Consider the following 21,440-nt stretch of genomic DNA (forward strand, 5'->3'; position numbering starts at 1 on the left):
GACTCAACTCGAGTCTGAAAATCCCTGAGGCGTCCGCAATTTCTATCCCAACACTGCTGCTGTAAACAAACCCAGAGTTGGAAGAAATTGCTGGATGCTTAGCCTAGGCAGAATGGCTCCAAACTTTCGTGTGATACTGAACGTGACAGTAGTCGCGGGCTCACCAACAGGTATCGAGGTCCGATTCCTTCCTGTATACAATCCCGAGGAACAGAGGCTTTTTGTGCGCAACATCAGCCGGACATGAGCCGCAAACCATCCGTCTCCTTCCGGAATTCACTTGCAACTTGGAAGTCTAGCCCATGTCTTTGTGCCATGACATGTAATTAGCCATGACACAAGACAAAGTCATTTCGGGGCCTTAATGCCGCGGCTCGCCGAGTTCAGTTAGATGATCTTGAAGCATTAGGTTAGATTTCATTCCAACCCAAATCCAACTTCCTCTATATGTGTGCTGGTAATGCAGCCAAGGGACAGGATCCAACACCTGCTGGTTTGGAAGAAGCAGGAAGTTAGGGTTCAGCACTCACTTACAAAGTTCCGTCTATTAAATACTTTTACCTTTCAATTGCAAACGTGCTTAATGATCATCTCATGAAACCGACTGCAGTTTAAGCCATCGATAGTGAGAACTTGGCTTGGCGGATGAGATGTATCCACGATTGGAGCGGTACCAGCGTGCTTCATCTCACTTCCCTAGCCCAAGACTCATTTAAACATTCCGTCTCTAAGACGCGATAGGCTTAATCACTAAAGCCTCCAAACCATCTCGAAATTTGGAAGCTTTGCATTCTCGGTCTCAAATTGTAACTATCTATCCTTGCTCATATCGCTCTTTATAGCAGTTCAGCCTTAGGCTGGATGCGATGAGAAAGCAGACAGGTCCCGCACCCGGCTGGAGGCGTAAGCCACCCCGCCAAGCACGATTACATCCTTCACTCCTCTTTCACCTCTTTCATCCTGATTTCCTTGCTTCTTCTCCTCTATTTTTTTTCTAGAAGTGATGATCTTGTTGAAGCTAACTTTCTATGCCGTAGTCGTCGAACTGCCCCAAAGACGAGCAGCACCCATGCATCGCCCAAGCGTGCTCCGATGACGTGAGCAGTGAGGAGTATCCCATAATAACTACATGTGTTCCGAATGGTACGACCCACTGGTGGAAATAATGCTAGCGTATTCGGCCTTGGAAGACCGCTCGCGGATATGCGTTGGCCTCTTAATATCCACAATAGGTCACCTACACACTTCACCGAACGTGTACTTACTGACGGAACTTGCTTCAATGCAGAAACGTAAACCTGGGGGATGCTTGCAACTGCTACTGCTCCGGGTGTTTATACACCCAAATGGCGCAACATCTTTATCTTCGGACGGTGGTCTTATCAATCATATGACAGAGCTGCAACTGCCATCTCAAAGCTGCTTGACAGCGACAATATCAAGATCCCTCCACCCAACTTGAACTTCCAAATCAATATCCTCTCCCGCCGAAAGCGCACGTGACAACCTAAATTGACCGTCAATAAACACCTTCCACGTCCCAGGCCCCAAGTTCCTGAGAGCAGGCCTGATGGTCCTCGTCGAACCATCCCACGACCGCACAGTGAGCACCAGCGTCTTCTCCTCCTCGCTCCAATCGCCGCGCAAGAAGTCGACGCCGTCGCCCAGCGTGACCGCGTCAACAAACGGCCGCGCCGCAACCTCTTGCGCGGTCCAGGGACGCTCCCAGATAATCTTTTGCCCGTCCTCGACATTGAGCCGCGCATAGCCGATCGCCGCGTTGCCGGAAAAGGGGTCCATGTGCGTCCAGTTCATCTCCTCGTCAAACGGCTGGTCGTTGCGGGGGTAGTACAGTCCGCCGCGCTCCCAGGTAGGCTTCAGCCGCTTGTCCGCGTAGTCGAGCAAGCCCGTCAGCTCGGCGTCTTTTCCCAGCTCCGAGAGCCACTTGATGATGTACCCAAGCGTTGGCTTCGTGTAGGGAAAGCGAGGCTTCTTGCCCGGCTCAACCTCCTTTGCGTTTCGGACGGCCGCCTGGAACGTCTCGCGAGAGTCGGGGGACGCGCCGTCCTCGGTGACCAGCCTCCTGAACTCGTTGCCGACGGCAGGCGGGTTCAGACGCACTTGACCTCCGATGTTCGTAATGTATCCGAGAGCTTGCTCGTCGTAGTGAGACCTCACCAGGGCGCCGTTCCAGGCGTTCATAAAGGCCGAGCCCCACGCCGTCCAACCAAGGTCTTTGGCGCGAACGGTGCGGTCCTGCTTGACGAACCACACATCCGCCAGCAAGCCATCGGACCCGACCAGCCCTTTCTTGTCCCAGGCAGCTTTGTACTTGTACAGGACCTCTTCTATAACCGATGTGCCCAGGCGAGCGTCCCTCAGGCGCACCCCGATCAGCTGCATGGTTGTCAGTTCATACTTGCCGCACCGTCAATGACCTCCTCCCCCGGGCAGGGGTATTCACCGGAAACTGGTTGCAGACCACGAACACGCAGTTGGGCTCGCAGCAGACTCCAGCCCAGCCGTTCCCCTCCATCTCCTTTAGGATGGCAGCCTGCAAGCTCTCCGCATTATACGAAAACGTCTCCGGGCCCATGCCGAAGAAGAGGGGATTCCACGAAAACTCCAACGAACCCCGCTTCTCAAACTCGTCGTCGTCAAACAGCATGCCGTACAACGCGACCATCATAAGCAAATGACCGCTGTACATGATATTCTCCTTGACGACCGGGTCAGCCCATGGCTTCCTCAGCTCCTTCAGATCCGGATCGGTGGCGATCCCCGACATGCTCGTGTTGAACCAGTACGCCCACACGGCACGCAGGAGCATCTTGTGGATCGTCTGGCGGATGAGCCTCTTGTAGACGCTGCGTAGGGCCGGCTGCCGGTGGTAGTGCGCGAGCCCTGCGGCGTAGGCGATCGTCGCGAGCTGGTACCGGTACGCGTCGAGGAACTCCTGCAGCGGCTCCTGCGATCCCATCAAGTTCCAGTCATTGTCGGGCTGCGTGACCAGGTTGTGGAAGTGGCGTAGGTGTCCCGCCTGCTCTCGTGTCAGCTTGGGGTATTTGGACAGGTCTGGTGCTTGGCCATGCTGCTTTTCGCTCTTCGTCGTGGTGGCGGTGATGGTCGCCGTCGTCGACATGGCTGCAACTTGGTCGGCCGGCACAGGGCGCTTGGAAAAGGGGATTAAATGTGAGGCAATCTACAACCAACCGCGAAACCGCTACATTCGACCGAGTGAACGCTCTCTGTAAGACTGCGGCGGGCTACCGTTAATAAGTCCAAAGGCTCCCGGGTTTCGGATTTTCCGCGGAAGTGCCAGCTCCGGTGGTCGACCATGCAAGCCGGACAACACCGAATCCGATCGGCGGATGTCTTGACAAGGGCCAGCTGACGACATTCCAAAAGGTCCATATTCCCCGGCTGGTCGGCAAGGGTGCATGGCCCAAACGCCCGCGAGGTTGAATGTCTGCTTCCCGTTGGAGGAGGAGTTCCCGCAGCGCCCAACTTTTAGTCGAGCGCGGGGTGGACTGGGGCTCCTATCAGCATCTCTCCGCCTTATCCAGTCTCGAATCTTATAGCCTGCCTTTTCTTTTCCTCGAAGGATTCTTGTTGCCTAAACAGGGAAGTCGTAGTTTGCAGACCCAACGAAGGATGCGACACGGTTGATGAACGAGATATGCGAGGGACGCACCATCCAAGTCATCGAGACTTGAATCGACCGTGTTTCACCAAATCGGCGGTCTGGAACACGGATAGGAATGAAAGCAAGATGGCCAAAAGTGACGAGTGAAATGGTCATCTGTTTCGACGCTACAAAAGCCACCACAGCGAAATTATGACTGTCAATGATGGATACTATGGAACCTCAATCGATAAACGTCATTGAGGCCGCAAAGAGCTTGAAGGCCATGAGTCTGTGTACACCCCACCATTGCCCAACTCTTGCATTTTCGCCTTCACACTTTAACCAGCCACAACACAACCAAATTTAAGATGTACATAACCAAAATATAATTTAAAAAAAGCCCAAACTTTACTATTTAGCATAATATACACCACCTCTGTGTTCTAATCACTACCCCGGGGCAGCGCGGTAAAGACTCAATAAGACACTGCATCTTGGCCTGGGGGATGGCGGGGTGTACACACACTTATGGCATTCCATTGTAAATGTGCAACTCCTAAAGTGACCCGATCAAGAACATGGGACAACGCCAAAACCATGATCCCATACCCAGACTCCAATCGCAGCCCCAAACCCCATCCATGGCTTTTCTATCCCAGTCCATCATTTCATCTCAAGACCATCATTCAAAACTCCTAGGCGGCGAGTAAATCCGCAGCGCAGTAATGACATCACCGTCACACACAAACATCTCCCTTACTCAAACTTGCCCGACCCAAAGAGCCCATTCACGGCCTGGTGCCTCCTCTCAGCACCCTTCCACTTCCTCGCCTCCCTCCGCTTCTCATTCTCCTGGATCGCCGCGCGGCGCTCATTCTCTCTCGCCAAAGCGCTCACGCCAGACTTTTTGCTCGCGTTCTTTTTGATCTTGCCGTCGTCGCCGAAACCACCGCCGCCACCGCCGCGGGCAGAGAAAGACACGGCTCCGTTGCTGGCTTCACTGCCGCGGATACCGCCGACGCTGCCACCGCTACCCTGCGAACTCAACACGGACGAGTTCGTCGTCGCGCGCCGGAGCAGCGCAGGAACCCTGAAGCTGCTGCCGCCGCCGCCGCCGCCCGAGGGGCCAACAGCCGACCCGGCGGCGTTGGGCATCGCAAAGGCGAGCTTGGCGGACGTTGTCGACATGTTGGAGGACGACTGGCGTTTCATGGTGAGCCGGTCAACGACGACCTGGCGCGAGTTCGTGCGGCGCGGGTTCTTGCCGGGCGAACGGTTCTCCTTGTTACCCCCGCGGCGCGGCGACGTCGACGGGTGCCCCTCCTCGTCGTCCGCCTCGCTGTCCGAGTGCGGGTCCGTAGCCGGAACCACCTCGTTGAAGTCCTCGAGCAGACTGGAGACGGACTCGCGAATCTCCCCCAGGTTGGAAGGCTTCTTGCCGTCCTTTGTCCTACGCGCGTTGGCGGCAGACGGCACGTTCGTGGCGTTGGAGGCGAGAGGTGGACGTTGCGCCGCGGGCTGGCTGTCCGGTACGGTCTGCTGCTGCTCCTGGGACTGCGAGGCCTCCGTCTCCATCGGCTCGGGCGCGAAGTCGAGGAAGTCCATCTCCTCGTCGCTGCCACGGTCCTCGATGGTGCGCAGGAAGGCTTGGTTTCCGGGTTTCTCGGCAATCTTCTTGATGCGCTCGTCGGCAAAGAGGGCCTGCTGCATCTTCTGGAACTGCCGACGCTTCAACCGTCGACGGGCCTCGCCGCCGTCGTCCGAGTCTGAGAGGTCGTAGTCGGCGCCGCGCTTGCGGCGAAGCATACCGGTTGTGATGTCATGGAAGAGCTTGTCTACCATCTTCTCGTCGCTCTGACGCTCATTATCACTGGGAACCATGTTAGTCGAGAACGTTCTACCCCAAGCGGAGAACTACTTACGCGTGAAGAGCAGCAAGTTTGCGCTCATCGTCGGCAGTCATGCCGTTCTCATCGTCAATCATCTCTTTGACGGAGGCAGCATCATCGTCGTCGTCGCTGTCTTCGCCATCTACACCTCCCAGACCTGCATATTCGTCCTCAGACTCGTCGGCCTGTTCCTCCACCATCTCCTTGGCCTTGCTCTTCTTGCGGTTGTACTCCTCTGCCTTCTTGAGCTGTTTCTGCTTCTTGACGGCCTCCTTCATGACGTTGAAGGCCGTCGTCTGAAAGCCAAATTCATCTACCTCTGGGCTGGCCCTGGACTCCTCATTATCTTCGTCATCCACGACAGTAGCTGCAACGTCAATCTTGCGGCGCAATTTGCCCCTGCGAACGAGAGGTGACTCCTGTACTGAGTCAACCTCGGCATCCCTTTCGAGGACCATAGTATCCACGGTCGAAGGGGGCGGATCGACGAAGCGCTGCTTCAGCGGTGTGTAGTCTTGCGGGCCTGCATCCTGAGTGGCATCCATAGAAATCTGCGTAAACGGCTCGTCGTCACGCAAAAAGCTGTCAAATCCACGCGCCTGGGATTGAGTAAAGTGCAGGTGAACGCCCTCGGCGGAATCCGGCTGCGTCTCGGCCCTTTGGGTGTCGCCGCTCTGGCTGTCGAGAACCAAGCTGTCGTGGTGTTGAGTCAGACCCATCAAGTTGGAGTCGGGAAGGCTGTCGAAATCCGGCATGGGGGATTGAGAGGGGATCGTGCCAGGAACTGCCTGGCTGTCATCCATTGTACCAGCGAAAATCTGGGTGAGGCCGAGCCCAGCGGCTCCTGTAACAGGTAGACCGGGGATGAATGTCTTCTTTGCAGAGCGCAGAACCGAGGTTGGAACGGCGGGCGACTTGGTGTTAGGCGCAATGGGTGATTGTTGAGTTGCAGTTCTGGGTCTAGGCGTCGCCTCGATCCTGTCCTCGTCTTCATCGTCTGAGATGACTTGGCTTTTCTTCGATCGACGGATGTTGCGCGTAGGAAGACCCATGTCGTCTTCAGACTCTGGATCATTCTCGACTTCTGAGACCTCCGCCTCGGCTTCGGGGTGCTCTGAGCCGCTGTCGTCAGCTTCATTGTCGAACAGCGCAGCGCCTTCCATCTCTGGCTCCGAGACGTCTTCGTCCACATCGGCACCCTCGTCGTCAGAGCCAGACAGCTCAACCTCGATCTCGACGCCTCCCTCCACCTCCTCTTCGGAACCGTCCCAGGACTCGTCGTCACTATCATCCCATACATCGAGCTCGCCATTCTTCCTCTTCTCCCTTTTCTCCTCCTTGGCAGCTTCTCTCTCACGCTCCATGATCTCCTCGGCTTCCCTCCTAGCTCGGGAAACGATGTCCTCGACTTCTTGCATCTCGCGCTCACGCTCCTCGGCGGTCTGCACAACGACGCCCTTTGACTTGAGGTACTCAAGTCGCTTTTCGCGCTCCATTTTAGCCTGCTGGCGGGCCCGTTGTTGCAGAGACATCTGTAGTTGGCCCGTGGTGATCGTTGCCTTTTCATACTTCCTCTTCCTCTCCTTGGTCGGTGAGCCCACCCGAGCGAGGCGGCGCAGGGCAAGCAGAGATCGAGATCCCTGGGCCTTGTTCTTAGGGGCTCTATTAAAGATGGCATCGAGTTTGCTGTTCTTCCCGCTGCCGATGGCCATTTCATCGTCGTCATCAAGGTCGATGACTGCATGGCTTACTAACACTGCTGGCAGCTTGATGCGAACGTGACGACGAGGCTTGACCTCGCTGATAAGAGTCTCCTTGGGAGACGTAACGGCCCTGCCCTTACCCTTGTCAACTCTTCTCGATAGCTCGAACACGTCGTCAAGGGGAGACATGTCACCATTGTCATCGGAGTCAACAATGGGCTGCGCAATAGTCGTGGGCTCTTCGAGCTTGGCAGGAGAGGTAGTCTTGGCGACGGGCGGAGAGCTGGGCGGCGTCTCGGCTTCCTTCATCTCAGCGTCAGTCTGGTGCGCCGAGACAGGCGTGGTAGGGCGACTCGAGCTCGACAACTTGGGATCAGACTTGGGTTGAGCTCCAAAGTTGAATCGTTGGAGAAAATCCGCCTTCGTGAACTTCTTCCTCGTCTTGGCCTCGTGGGCAAGCTGCATGTTACGAGCCATGCGCTGCGTCTCACGAGCCATCTCCTCGACTGCTTTCTTCCCAGCTTTCCTCGTGGGCCTAGCGGCCTGGCTGAGCTTCCGGCCGCCCTCGTCGTCGGTGATATCGGAAACGTTGCCGGTGTCTTCATCATCGTCAAAGAGGTCGACGACGCTGATCGGCTGGCGCTGCTGTCGCTCGGCGCGCTTCTTCTCCTCCTCGGCCTCGCGCGCGAGTCTCTCTTGTTTCTTGCGCTCGACGAGCGCCTGAAACCTGGCGTTCTTTGTCAAGGAGGGGAGCGATGCGTCCGAGTCGGAGGCGTCATCGGCGGTTGTCGCGTTTGCAGGTTTTATGGGTGACTGCCGATCCGGAGACACAAATAGTCCGGGACTCGACCGCGCCGCTGGGCTCTGGGGTGGCGGCGGCGTGAATTGTCTGTCCTGCTTCCTCTGTAGCCGCCGCGGTGCTACCGGGACGTCTTCCTCCTCTTCCGCGTCTCCCATGGTCGCATCCTCCTCCTCTTCGTTTAAATCGTCGTCGTTTTTGGATCCCAGTCGTCTCTGAATTCGGTCCATGAAGCTCTCGGGCTCGTCTTCTGCGTCTGAAGGCTCGATGCCGCCCTTCAGCTGAGCAGCGAGCCGTCCTCTGGGTCGGAAAATGACTTCTTCTTCCGAGTCACTGGCCTGGGTGGCATGTGGTGGTGATTTGCTCTTGCGGATGGGTTGACTGGATTCATCATCCTCGGAACTCGTGTCAACGGCAGCCAAACGGGCTTCCATTCGTGACTTCATCGTCTCCGGCGCGGGGCTCGCGCTGGGGGAGCGCGATGCGGCCTTCTCAGAAGCCATGGTGAGTTGTGGTTATGGTTGTGAAGGGCACAAAGTCGGGTATCAAAACATGGAAAGACTAAAATGGAATTGCTCGAGTTGCAAGGTACTCGCAAGTCCGGTATCAAAAATGCGTGGAGAGTGTGTTGTAGTAGAGATGAGGTTTGAGTAACGATAAGGTAGTTGTGGTGGTTGTGGAGTGAAAGTCAATTAAGAGCTCTTTGACGCGTCCGGCCGACGCGACGTGTTGGTGTGCGCTATGGGGCGAGACGGGAGCTTACCTTATCGCGAACCGTGGCGCCAACAAACACGCCGATAAGAACTGCTAAAGTGGTGCGAGACCCGCCCGGACTTTACACCGGCAGGGGCATTTATCGATAAGGCGCATTCTAGATGACTTTCATTCAGTGACCTCACTTACACCGACACGCTCACATGTACACTGCACCTTAACTGATGGTGAGAAAGCAGAGCACACGGTACCATATTCTTTTTTTACTAAAGTGACTTTGATTCAGTGCTTAATCAATCCTCAAGTTGTTCTCAAGCAGCAGTCAGTTACAGCACTAGGATTGGTGCGAATGTGTCCGCTTGGCTAACGTAGGTGGGCTATAATTCAAAAACTCTTCATAATTATCATCAGTCGACAGAGAAAGTGTCCGGGAGGTTCAAGTGGTTTATAGCCCTGTCCCCCTGACATGCTTACCTTCGCTGAAGTCTAAAGGCTCGAGCCTCGAATCCGCCTTTTGCTTTTTGCTGCGATTTCCTTTTCATTTTTCCATCTGCTTCTACATAGGTAGGTAGCATGCATGGGCACCCCTAGTGCCTTCATTTCGACCATTCGTCTCTATTTCATCCATCAATCAACCAACGTCTTTCTCACGTCACGCCTGCTGAAGCCAGGTAACCTCTCACTCACCGACTGTGTAAATGTATTCACAGACCATGCCCTCCCATCATCATTATACCCAAAATCCAATACATAATACCCCACCATCACTACCAAAATCAACGGCGCTGACGTCACGAAATACACCCAAAACAAATCGCCCCCGGGCCCAAACGGCTTCTCAATGGAGAACACCGAGGCGGTATATGCCAGCGGGATAAACACCAGGCCCAGAAGCGTCACCGCCTTGGTGCTCTTGGCCTCGCGAATACTCCGCTGCTGCTCCTTGTACGCCTGCCTGTTGCCCGTGATACCCGCCAGCCCTGTCACCGCCGCGTTGAGCGTCTCAGCACGGTGCCGCAGCTCCCGGAACCGTAGGTGCAGGAACTGGAAATCCGTCGCGCAGTCCGACCACCCGGCGACGTTGCCTGCCGAGAAGAGCGCGCCTCCCACCGGCTGCTGCAGCTGTGGTGGCGTGCCGATGGGCGCAGCGGTAGAGGTACCCGTCATGGCCGGGGGAGGCGACAGCGTGATCCCGAGCTGCAGCATGATGCCCTCCAGATCCTCGAGGTATTCGCCCGTCCGCCGCTCCCAGCCTTGCATGTCGCTCCAGAGGGCCTCTACCTTGGTCATTGGCATCTTCGCGAGGTCCTGCTTGCGCGTGAGGCCCCGCTGCACCGCCGACAGGGTCGCGCGCAGGTGCTCTGTCTGCTTGAGCAGGTGCGATGCCACAATCTTCCCGACAAAGACGTTGACGACGGATTCCGGCTCCGCGACGTCTACCAGCCGCGAGTGCGTCTCGAGGTAGAAAGAGAGATCGTCAAGCATGGAGGTCCTTGGGGGGCCGCGGCGGCAGCGCCCCTTATCTCTGGCGATGCGAATTTGCTCTTCCTCTGGGACGAAGTCGAGGTAGCCGCCTTGGTAGGGCCAAGTCTTGACGGGGTGTTCTATTTTGTATTCGTCTCCTGTGCGGACGCTCCTGACCGGAGGATCACACAGTACGAGACCTGGAGGTCATCAGCATCAAGGATACAGTCAAGTATGGCCTGCACACTCACAGTCCCAGCCACCGCCTTCAGTCCTTCTCGACCACACACTGCATTTCCTCCTCACAACGCCGACATTCAAAAACCTGTCAAAATCGTCGGGGGAATTGTCCCATTTGAAATCCCTCGATACCCCTACATGACGGCCCGTCGCCGCGCACACCCACCGAAAACTTGTCGGCCGCGTGTCGAATGCCACGACCTCGTAATACTTCATCTCGAGGTGCCTCCGGCTCTGAATCACCGACGGCAGTTGCACGCCGTCGCTCTCGCCCATCCAGTTGACATTGTGCACGACCACACGCTCGTGCTCGACGAAGAACGAAGGGTGCAGCGAGAAGTGCGCGCCGAGAACGCCCGCAAACCCGGGGCCGATGCCTTCGAGGACGTAGATGTTCTGTCGGCCGCCGCCGCACTGTGATTCCATGCTACGGAAGTGTGCTTCCAGATCAGCTGGTTCCCCGAACTCTGCCGTCCTGGCAAAGCTGCCGTTTTCTCCGAGGCTGAGTTTGACGACGCGGGCTCCGTCGTCTTTGAAGGGGATGCGCTGGATTTGGGCCTTGGGGTCTCGTTGCCTCAGTCGAGGGTCCGAGAAGCACAGGGACCGGACAAAATCCCCATAGTCACCATCAGCAAGCCATCCTCCATTTTTCTCCATGCCAGTCAATTGAAGACTCAAGCCGTTCTTGTAAGGTAAGGTTGTCAACTTGATGCGAGAGGAACCAGGTGTGCTAGACGCAGAGGACGGGACTAATTAGACAGCAATGAACGAGAGTATAATGAGCAGTTGATAAAACGGTGAGCCACGGTCTATACATCCAAGATAGAAGAATGAGCACGCGAAGAGCTCATTATCAATGCGAATTCAGGTGAGAGCTGCGGTGGCGGAAGCAGAGCAGGCAGCCGCGTGATTCCTTGGTATGCGCCCGCAGCGGCTGAGGTTCGGTTGGAGGAGGGGATGGCAGTCATCCTTCCGTATCCGCCTTCAACAAAATTAGATTCACAAAGCTGACTTGCCCGATTGGGACACCGAGAGTGGCTTCACTCACCCCAGGCTACTAGGGTGTGCCCCCTCACCTTGCGCCAAAAGCAATTCCAGTCCCTTTGCGCCCTACGAATCGACCTCGACTTCTTCGAGAGCGATTTTCCGATGAAATTCTGGGCGGCACAGCTTCGGAAATCGCCATCATGATGGCTCCCTCTCCGTCGTGATGATCGGGGGAGTCGCGTAAGCACATTCTGACGGTTCTCGGGACCATGCCACGGAGGATTCTCCATTTCTGTTTTCCATTCCCATTACCTTAGATACTTCGGTTTCGAAATGTGCTCTGTACGCGATTCTCTATAGCTAGCCGCATCCTTTGATATGTCAGTCGCAAACCGCAGATTTGCAAATCGAAAAAAACCTACGATTACCTAGGTCAGCCGGTATTAATCTTGGGTACCTGTCGAAGACAGACTGAATAATAGCGGGAGTATTTCCATACAAGTCCTGATGAAAATCTTCAAAAATCTTCTTTTAATCTACCTCTCGCGGAAGTTCCTCTCCAGTGAAGTAAAATTCTTCGAGGAAAGCGCGCCAGACTTCATAGTCGTTGTTCCTTCCTCAGTCATTTCGCTGTCCAGCAACTTGCTCGAATGACGACTCATCGGGCAGTCTCACAGTCTGATTCCTTCCCTCTTGAACTTCTCTTCCTCTTTTCCGTTATGCCCATTAGCCCTCTCTCGTTCTAACACCCACCTTTCCATCGGCATCTAGAGCTGACTACCAACAGTGCCAACGCCTCTGCCTCTTTTTCCCGCAAATCTCTGGCTTTCTCCACATACCCTTTCTTCTTTCCAACACATTCAACACTCTGAGGACGGAATATTCGGACTGACAATCTCTCGGAAGCTTTCATACGCAGGTGGGAGAGACGGTCAACTTTCTCTTCCGTCGAACTAGACTCTAGATACTTCGAAGCCCTCACAACCCTTCTCGATACAGCCAGCAACACCGTCAACAAGTTCAACATGTCTAGTACAATTGGATCTCCCTTGGCCCTTAGCCACTCGATGGTCGAGCAGAATTTGCTTGACACAGAGATCGCCCAAGCTCAGCCGCAAGGGAAAGAGAAGGAAGGCACCTGCCGAGACGAGCAATATCGCTCATCTACACCTCTACAAGCTCAGGGAAGCTCACCGAAGTCCCAGGTTTCTTCTGTCTTCTCATCCACAAGGTCCACAAGCTCAAATTGGAGCTCGATGTCTGTCGGTGCCATCAACACTCCCGAGTTCCGACGGTCCCCAGCCCCGACGCCAAAGCTGTGGACTTCAGCGAAGGAACCACAGGGCAACTCCACGCAGTGCCCTCCTGTGACGCCATCGCCGCTTATACGTCGCTCAGCCGCCCCTAGCCTGAGCGACTATACCCATACGCTACGAAGCTTATCGTTTGATGCCCACCCTTCGGCCCATCACCGCGACGGCATCACAAGCGAGGGACACTCAAGTGGACATGCCGCAGTTACGGCTGATCTTGTAAATGGAAGCGATTACCGACTCTCCGACGATTACACATCTCTTGAGAATCGTCAGTATTATCCGATGGGTGCTCGAAGCCCCGCATGGAGTTTGTTGACCGCATCTCCCGTGGCTCCCCTACCAACCATCGCCGAAGTCCCTGACGAGCATGTCTGTCGTCCTCCTGATCCGTTTCCGCGTGGACACTCCACCGCAGCGCGTGCTTTCAATGAAGGTGTGGTTTGTGAAGCGGAATCTCGTAGGCATAATCAAAACGGCAAGATTCTTGGTACGCCGTCGCCAAAGAGAGTCTCGCACGGCAGGAAGACCCGAACCTCCAACAACACTAGACCAAGAGTCAGAGGCGGCCGAATCTGCAATCGCCGAGGACGTCAAGCTCGAGCCTCTACTCGGTGGTGTCCAATCGTGTCTTGGACTTCTGGTGAGAAAGCAGCTTTCCACCGTGAGCTGCGAAAGAGGTTGGCGACAGTCACGTGCGGTACAGACATCGACAATGGTCTCCTAGATGTGCCTAGCGACTTCTTCGATATTTAGAGCACATTGTCCCTCACTTTCCGGCGAGGGAAGGGAAAGAGTCTAGGCTATTTGGAGTATTTCCATGGGGCCAAACCATTGCACAGGTAAGTTGCAGATCAAACAAGGGATTGGAGGCATCGACTAATTGGGGTAGGTGTTCATTCTCCTCAATTCTGAGATGCCATTAGAATCTTTCCGTCACAGCTCGTCATATCGCTCGCCTGAAGCTTGAGCATCCATTTTTCTTTTTTCAAGTTTATTTGCAAAGTCAGTGAGAACCTGAGCTCATCTTTTCCGCAGCCATTATGGGTGGATAGCAACTGACGGCAGTCCAGGGCATTTTGGTGTCTCATCAATCCATAGAGTGCTCTTCTTGTGGACCGCCATCCCATTGGGTCAGCAAACCCAAGATACTTCAACTCAAGGGACTTATCACAGACTTTCTCTTATTCACATAGAAGCTTTTTTAAAAATCTGATTTGAAACGGAAGTCTTTGGAAATCAATAACCGTGGACTGAGACTGGAAAATTCACACATTGGTCACAACTCAACAACCTGGTAACGACTGTAACTTTCCAATTTTCTCTTTGCTCTACCAACACATTACCTTGAGTCACTCATTACCTATGAATATAATCATAGCTTGGAGCCCATCTAACGTCAGACTGACTTAGTCAGGTCCACGTCGAGCCATCCGAATGAGTGAAACACTAAGATGTATCCCCAGCTAATCGACGGCGGTTTTGTACAATACGCCCGCATGCATCAAGGTCGTGGCAACTAGCGTCAGCCTTCCCCGCGTTGTTTCTCGAGACCGACGGCCAAACATATTCCCTGCAAACAAGTTCCTCCAACTCATACCGAACGAATATTTTACATCATCAGGCCGATGACGACGCTCACAACAGCAGCGACACTGAGGGCCCCGGCGGCTCTGACACCGGCGGCGCCGCTGTCAATACCGTTCTGGCTGTTGTTGGATCCGTTCTTGCCACCCTTGCCAGCCTTGAGCTGCTGGCAGACGCCCATGAGCGTTGAGTTGTTCATCATGGCATTGAGCTTGACCTCCTCCTTGGCAGCCTTGGCCTTGAACTTCTCGATCTGGGTCGTGTTGCCCTTGAACTTGTCGTTCAGGGCGGTATCGTTCTTGGAAAGAGCGACAAGCTTGCTATAGCGTCGATGTTTATTAGTCTATTGTACGCCAGGCTCTGACTAGGAGGGATCACTGACTTCAATCTGTTCATCTGCCTGCACTCTCCCTTGGTAGTCTGCATGGAGCAGTACTGAAGGAGCGTCGTGTTCTTCTGCAGGTCAGTGAGCTTAGCCTGGCCCTTCTGGGCGAATTGCTTGAGCTTGTCGGCCTTTGTAGCGTTGTTCTTGGTGACGGCGTTCAGGGCGGTTTCGTTGGCAACCAGCTTCTCCAGCTTGTCCATGCGCTTCATGAAGCGGCACTGTCCGTTCTCCTGCTGAACAGCGCGGATCTGGTCGCAAGTCGTCATCAAGGTGGAATTCTTCTTGGCCTCGTCGAGCTTGGGTTGGACCTCGGCGGCCTTCTTCTTGATGAAGTCGATCTTTGTGGCGTTGTTGTGAGTGATCTCGGCGAGGAGGGTATCGTTGCCGGCAATCTTGACCAACTTCTCACCCTTCAGGAAGCGCTTGCACTGGGCTTCTGTCGAGTTCTTGCCGCCAGCCTCATGGTGGTCCTTGGCTGCCAGGGCCGTGATAGACAGGAGGGGCACGAGGAGGAATGAAAGCTGCATATTGACGGCTGATGGAATGGAACGGTGATGTGTTGGAGATGTTGAAAAAAGGGCGGTCCGGCCGCAATAAAGAAAGGCGAGTGTGAAGAAGTGAAGGGATCGGGAGGATGAGATGACCGCAGGTAACAGAACCGATGTGAAAGCGGTCGTATGGGAAGACGTGGCCAAGTCTTATACCAAACCCTCTCCTACACCCCTCGCAGACTCCAATCCACCGACCCCTGCCGGCTCGCAAGCGTCCGTGGATACTCATCCCATCTCCAGCGTCCCCTCCCTTTTACGGCACTCGCACGAAACCGACATACCAAACGCACTCTGGACACCAGAGTAGTCGCTCGCCCGTCCAACGAATCGTCCTTCAGATGGCATGTCTCAACCCCCTCTTCCGCTACGTAGTGCCTGGCCGGCTGTGCCCACTCACTCCCGGATTCGCTCTCTCTCGCTCCCTACTCTTTCTACAGTAAGCGCATGGTCCGAATGGGATGGCGAAAGCAAGAAAAAAACCCAAATGTCAAAAGTCCTGCTCGCTAACCTGGATATCCCATGGCGTGGTGTTGCTGGCGGTCATGGCTCGAGCGCCGTTTCTCTGGCGTATTCTTCTGTTTGACCTCGCGGCAGCACCTGCCGTCGACAGGCCAGATTTTCCTTGTTTGAGCCTCAATCCTGTGTTACAAAATCTGTGATCATTGACATTCACAGTTGTTACACGCTATAAACCTGACGTGTCCCCCCCCCTCCTCGGAAAGTGGGAGGGCGCTAATGGGCGTCGTAAGAAACATCACGGACTTTTTTTTCCCATGAACGATGTTTTCGAATAGCAGAAGAATTCCCCGGGGCACCTGGAGGATGCGGCATCTACATGCCGCCATTGCTACGATATCCTGCCCCATTAGCGCCTCTAGTGCCTCAGATGCGGCTCAAACGGCATGTTTTGGCACACCCCAACCATCTCTCCAACGTCCATCCCAGCGTCCACGCATTACCCGTTTCAGACACCCCAGCCCGGACGCGACGAAACACTACTGATCGATCGACAGCGCTACCAAACTATGGAGAAAGCCAGGATTAACCCGTCCTGGGTGGTCTCGGCCCCATGGTGTCGCCCCAAGATTAGGACTAATTCGTGTCTACGGGTGTTCGGTGAGTGGTCAGCTTGGTTGGGTAGGGAGGGAAGGGATGGAGGCGAGAGGCAAGGAATCCGCGGCCGTACGATGCCAACCACTCAACACCAGCCCCAGAAATCAAAAAAGTCCATTTTTGGACGACAGGCCCTGCGAGCCTACGAGCCTATGTCCCAATTCAAAACCTTGCAGAGACCAAGCCCTGGCAGCAGAATGTCAATCGAGTGTGCCAAGAGGACGAGGGCGCGATGTAACAGAACGAGCAGATCCAAACGCACATCCCGCCTGCGCTACCAGGTCATTCTCGCGCCATTCCAGATCAACTGACTAGCCCAGTGTAGATCAGCAAAGACATCTTGGCGATTGCGGCTCAATGCAGGACGGTGTGTTGAAGTCTCGAGTCGATACCTCGAAAACTCAACCTGCAATTTACAGTTTTTCGAATAGAATGCTGTGCAAAAAGGGCGCCTCGTATATACGAACCCTTTTGGTCCGGTACTTTCCTTTCTCATCGCTCTGATGGCTTGGACCGGAGCGTCGAAAAAAGGGTCCATCGCGGCTGCAGATGGTCTTTGGGCCGGAATTGACTAGATGAGCTTCAACGGGTTTCGTCATCTTGTTGGCCTCGTCATCTCGTGGCTTCGTCATCTCGTAGCCGGATCAAGCATTGGTTGGCTTGTTCTCAAAAATTCATCTCGAGCGTCCTGGCGGAGTCTGTTGTCGTCTGGAAAACTCTGTGTGTCATCCATTCGTCGTCGTCCTTGGGCTTTTCTCACTGTCTCTCATGCCGTTCGCCTGCACTAGTGGCGACGGGAGGGGGGGGCGTGTGAGGTGAACGATGGAAAAGTGGCAGCGGCATCTGTTACCGTCGCTCGCGACCGTGTCGGCGACATGGGCCCCGTTCTGGGCAAATGGCGTCTGGCATACGGAGGAAAAGCCAAGTACGGCCAGATTTTCCTCTCCGTTGTTGAATCTGCAGGGCCTTTTTCTGTCGAAAGCTTGAGCGTGCTTCCGTCTGCTGCATGGTGCAGTTACTTGATACCCGTGATCGACGTCCCCGCAACATTTCTCATGGCTCCCGGCCTCCCTCATGTTGTCTCCTCTGCTTGTCACAGTAGTGCCCCCCTCTCCCCATATCCCTTGGCACGCTAGGCCCTAGGGGAAAAGGTCCAACACTGACAGTGTAACACTGCATCGGGACAAGGCACATAGTCACACACAAAAGGTTGGATTTGGAGCATGGTAGGGTGGGGGAAAAGGCCGAGGATGCAGAGTAGGGAAGAGAAGACCAGGCGTGTGAAGGCGAGACCAAGACAAGACATGTGTCAAGTGGGAACCGGAGGACGAGCGAGTCGCGCAGCACACATAATGAATGGGTATCCAAACCCCTGGAATCCATGTTCTAGGACTCGTCGGAGAAATTAAACTGGCCAACCAGAAACAATTTGCAGCACAAAAAAAAGAGAGCGATTCCAGGTTCCTAGACCCATCGGCACAGAAAGCCGAACTGGATTTGCAACAAGGGATGATGGCTGGAGAAAAGGAGAGAGAGAAAGAGAGGAGAAAGGGGCCCGGCGCGGGGAGACAACGTGTTCCTGCGAGGTTCCTGCTAGTTTTCCCTACGACAGATACCTAGACGATGGCGCGCGTCCGTCCCTTGAGACGGCCTGAACCCGACTCAATATCCTCGTTCACGCAGGGCGAGAGTTCCGACGGCCGCGTGCGCGTGCACGTTCTGCACGACAAGTTCGACGACGACGATGGCGACGATGGCGACGACGACGACAGAAAGGCAATGTAGTGGAACCAGGAACGCTACTTGTCCCATACAATAAACTCGTGACCTGCCTGAATAGGTTTCGTCGCCCATCCACGTCAGCCTTTCGAGGAGACAGAACTTGTGGTAAGGGGATCCCCCAACTCGGAAACGCTTCTCACGCGGTTGGTGCTTTGCGGTTGTGTTGTTCCTCCTGCTTATCTTGTTTATTTGGTCTTACTCAGAACCCGATTCAGACCAACAAAAGTAACACCGGCGCGCCAACGCGGCCGACGAACTCTCTCTGGATGCCCCCTTGCCCCTTGTCCAAGCATCGGGCAGAAAGCCAAGCTCATTTGACAGCTACAGATTGCGGACATTACGGTTTACCCAAAGACTTCAATCATGAAGTGGTACTCAATCTTGCTGCCGTCGTGCCGCCCCCGCACCGTGAGCTGCCGGCACTTGTCTGCCAGGATCTCCCCGACCACCGGTGCTCCGCAGTAAAAGACTCCGACCTTTAGCTCCTCGTCCTCGTCCTCGTCCTCCTCCACGTCCCACCGCTCGCCGCTAGCGCTTCGGGTACTACCGCGGCCGTCGGCTCTAGCGTCCCTGGCACGGGCACTGCCGCCGTTGCTGACTTCTCCTCCTCCTCCTCCTCCTCTCTTGACGACTATGCTGCCGGCTGTGGCCCCGCCGCCGGCGTTTGCATGGCTCCTCTTGCTGGCCCGGAACTTGCGCATATCCTCATAGTGCCTGTCCAGTATGGCGTCAAAGTCGGGCCTTCCAAAGTGCGTCGGGTTCAGCAGGCCCGTCAACGGGCTCTCTGGGTGCTCTCTGGTGCGGTGCATCTCGAGCAGCCAGCGGTACACGTGCGTGACAATGTCCCGGCGCTTCTGGGTGACGTGCGTGGCGATGCGGATGTCGAGGTGCTGGGAGGGGCCCTCGTGGTGGCGGTGCCAGTCCTGGCTTCGCGAGACCGAGTTGAGGAGGTCGGCGATCCAGAGGAGGTAGTTGCGGTCGCGGACCGTCCAGTGGAAGTCCACGCGGCGGTAGTCGGGCGCAAAGGTGAAGGCTTCTGACGGGTTGGGCGGTTTCGTGGGGTCGTTTCCGTCCGGGGCCTCTGTCGCCGCCGTCGCCGCCGCCGTCGCCTCCGAGTCCTTTCGTTCGTCGGCCTCCTTCTTCTCCGTCACGACGGTCGTCTCCGAGTCGTGACGGTTTTGGTGGTGAGATTGATGAAGCGAATGCGTCGGTCCCCCGTGCTCCTCGTCGTCACGCGCCTGCAGGTCCGCGAGGATACCCGAGAAGGGCGTGACGCCGATCCCGGAACCCACAATGATGGTGTGGTGGAAGTCGTAGAACCGCTGGGCCGGCGCGCCAAAGGGCCCGTTGACGCCCACATCGATCTCCGTTGCGGCATCGGCCCCCTCCCCCTTGCCCTCCCCGCCCAAATCACGGAGCCGCTTCGTCCAGTTCCCGTCCGTCTTGATGTGCAGCCGGAATTCCCGCCCCTTGCAGATGGAGACGGTGAACGGGTGCCACTGGAAGGCGCTGATGGCGGGCACCTGCAGGAACACGTACTGTCCGGCGCGGTACTTCCACATGCGCTCGCTGGGGATGGTGGCCGCGATCTCGACCGTCTCGCCGTCGAGAATCCTCAGCGTCGCCCTGATCTTGTGGAACCCTGTACCGACACGGACGGCGCGCTCGACGAGGATGAGCAGCGTCGGGAGAGCGAGGAAGTAGCCAAACATGGGCCACTGCAGTAGGGCCGCGGTGCCGTGGGCCATCATGAGGCCGATGATGGGGTACATGAGGAGATGCGCGAGCTGAAAGACCTCGTAGTTCCACCGCCTCACCGCCGGCATGCTGAGCAGCGCGAGGACGTAGAAGAGGCCCAGCGCCGTGAGGCCCGTGAAGCCGGGCAGCGAGCGGACGTACTCGACGTAGGGCCTCGGGACCGCATCCGGGCCCAGGGCCTCGGCCACGGCGTCCTGGTGCTCCGGGCGGCTTCCGTGGTAAAAGGAGCCCGTCAGGTGGCCCACGGCGTGCAGCGTGGCGAGCGCCAGCGCGATGCACGAGATCTTGACGTGAAAGGCCTGGCTCAGGTCCCAGTTGACGAAGCGGGAGACGCGATAGGAGCGCCGGAGCAGCGTGGAGACGTAGCGCGACATGCTGAGGAGGAGGAAGAAGAAGGTCGGGTAGAGCATGCCGGCGCACGTCTTGGCCATGACGACGCCCCAGCCAAAGGCGGCGCGGTAAGGGTGGCGCGTGACGTATTTGACGCACTGCCAGACGCCGAAAGCGAGGACGAGGCCGGCGACGAGGGCGAGGAAGGCGATTTCGGGACCGTGGACGGCCCAGTAGGCGCGGAGGCGGCGTGAGAGGCGGAGCTTGTGGACGAAGGCGCGCTGTGACTCCTCCGAGTCGGCGTCTTGTTGGAGGGAGGGGATCTTCCAGTCCCGGACGCGGGCGGCGAAGGCGGCGCGGGGGATGCGGTGGGAGCGGCTTCGTTCGTCGGCGGCCGGGTCGGATTGCGTGCCTGGGTCGGAGCCGGGGAGGCCCATTATGGAGCGGAGGAAATAATGGCGGAGGCGGTTTTGGTCTTTTGATGAGGGAAAGGAGGAGGAGGATTGTTGTTTCTGCTGCTGTGTCTCCGGAGGAGAGGAGTCTTGCTTCTTCTTGATGATGTGGTGAGGTCGGACCTGGCTGCTGGGCGCGAGCGCGTCGTGGGCGGCGTCGAGTTTCGCCTCGACTTCGGCGTAGTCGATGTAGCCGTCGTCGTTGTGGTCGAGGTCGTCGAGGAACGAGCTGATTTCGTCTGTGGTCAGGTATTTGACTCCCTCTTCGGGGTTCGTCACGGGGTGGTCTGTAATCGTAGCCATGAAGGCCCTTTTTTTGTTCGATTACCCTCTTCTACTGCCTTTTGTTTCTCTCCCTCTGTATCCTTTCAAGTCGTGGTTATCGGACAGAGTATGGATACATTTGTATATATGAAGAGAGAACAGGAACGTTGACTTGGAGCAAATGGCGGAGGTGCATGATGTTTTTCATTTTCCGTATGACTGCTAACAGGTTTTTGGGGGGTTAAGTGTTTTGGCTACGGGAACGGGCTAAGATGCGTGTTGCGCTCATTCTACACTTGGCCTGCTTGGCGGTGACTATTCCTCGTTTTGTTCGCGAGGTTGCGCGCTGGTTGGTGTGGTGGTGGATCGCGTTGTCGTACGTCAGCCGGGACGAGCCAAGCTTCTTGGTGTTTTTTGGCACGGGTGTATGGGAATGTGGTGTACAGCACAGAGTACTAAGAACCAAGACCCCCCCCCCCTG

General features: G+C 56.0%; 6 protein-coding genes across 6 annotated transcripts; 1 reads left to right on the forward strand and 5 right to left on the reverse strand.

Annotated features, from left to right (window-relative positions):
* Positions 1-1,413: 1,413 nt before the first annotated feature.
* On the reverse strand, positions 1,414-3,142 carry CORC01_05636 (uncharacterized protein; the record flags this gene model as incomplete). Its single annotated transcript, XM_022617278.1, has 2 exons — positions 1,414-2,397; positions 2,465-3,142. 2 exons carry the CDS (start codon positions 3,140-3,142, stop codon positions 1,414-1,416), a joined length of 1,662 nt encoding a protein of 553 aa, XP_022476292.1.
* A 1,242-nt stretch (positions 3,143-4,384) lies between these two features.
* On the reverse strand, positions 4,385-8,522 carry CORC01_05637 (MRC1-like domain-containing protein; the record flags this gene model as incomplete). The annotated part of the gene is made up of 2 exons (XM_022617279.1): positions 4,385-5,498; positions 5,551-8,522. 2 exons carry the CDS (start codon positions 8,520-8,522, stop codon positions 4,385-4,387), a joined length of 4,086 nt encoding a protein of 1,361 aa, XP_022476293.1.
* Positions 8,523-9,360: 838 nt separating this feature from the next.
* On the reverse strand, positions 9,361-11,094 carry CORC01_05638 (uncharacterized protein; the record flags this gene model as incomplete). Its single annotated transcript, XM_022617280.1, has 2 exons — positions 9,361-10,397; positions 10,449-11,094. 2 exons carry the CDS (start codon positions 11,092-11,094, stop codon positions 9,361-9,363), a joined length of 1,683 nt encoding a protein of 560 aa, XP_022476294.1.
* A 1,397-nt stretch (positions 11,095-12,491) lies between these two features.
* On the forward strand, positions 12,492-13,700 carry CORC01_05639 (uncharacterized protein; the record flags this gene model as incomplete). Its single annotated transcript, XM_022617281.1, has 3 exons — positions 12,492-13,227; positions 13,289-13,401; positions 13,680-13,700. The coding sequence occupies 3 exons, from the start codon at positions 12,492-12,494 to the stop codon at positions 13,698-13,700; spliced, it is 870 nt and encodes a 289-aa protein (XP_022476295.1).
* Positions 13,701-14,349: 649 nt separating this feature from the next.
* Positions 14,350-15,236, reverse strand: CORC01_05640 (uncharacterized protein; the record flags this gene model as incomplete). Its single annotated transcript, XM_022617282.1, has 2 exons — positions 14,350-14,644; positions 14,707-15,236. The coding sequence occupies 2 exons, from the start codon at positions 15,234-15,236 to the stop codon at positions 14,350-14,352; spliced, it is 825 nt and encodes a 274-aa protein (XP_022476296.1).
* A 3,263-nt stretch (positions 15,237-18,499) lies between these two features.
* On the reverse strand, positions 18,500-20,998 carry CORC01_05641 (FAD-binding domain-containing protein; the record flags this gene model as incomplete). The annotated part of the gene is made up of 1 exon (XM_022617283.1): positions 18,500-20,998. One exon carries the CDS (start codon positions 20,996-20,998, stop codon positions 18,500-18,502), a length of 2,499 nt encoding a protein of 832 aa, XP_022476297.1.
* Positions 20,999-21,440: the final 442 nt, after the last annotated feature.

This window comes from Colletotrichum orchidophilum (assembly GCF_001831195.1).
Source record: "Colletotrichum orchidophilum strain IMI 309357 chromosome Unknown Scaffold_39.1, whole genome shotgun sequence".
NCBI classification, from domain to species: domain Eukaryota; kingdom Fungi; phylum Ascomycota; class Sordariomycetes; order Glomerellales; family Glomerellaceae; genus Colletotrichum; species Colletotrichum orchidophilum.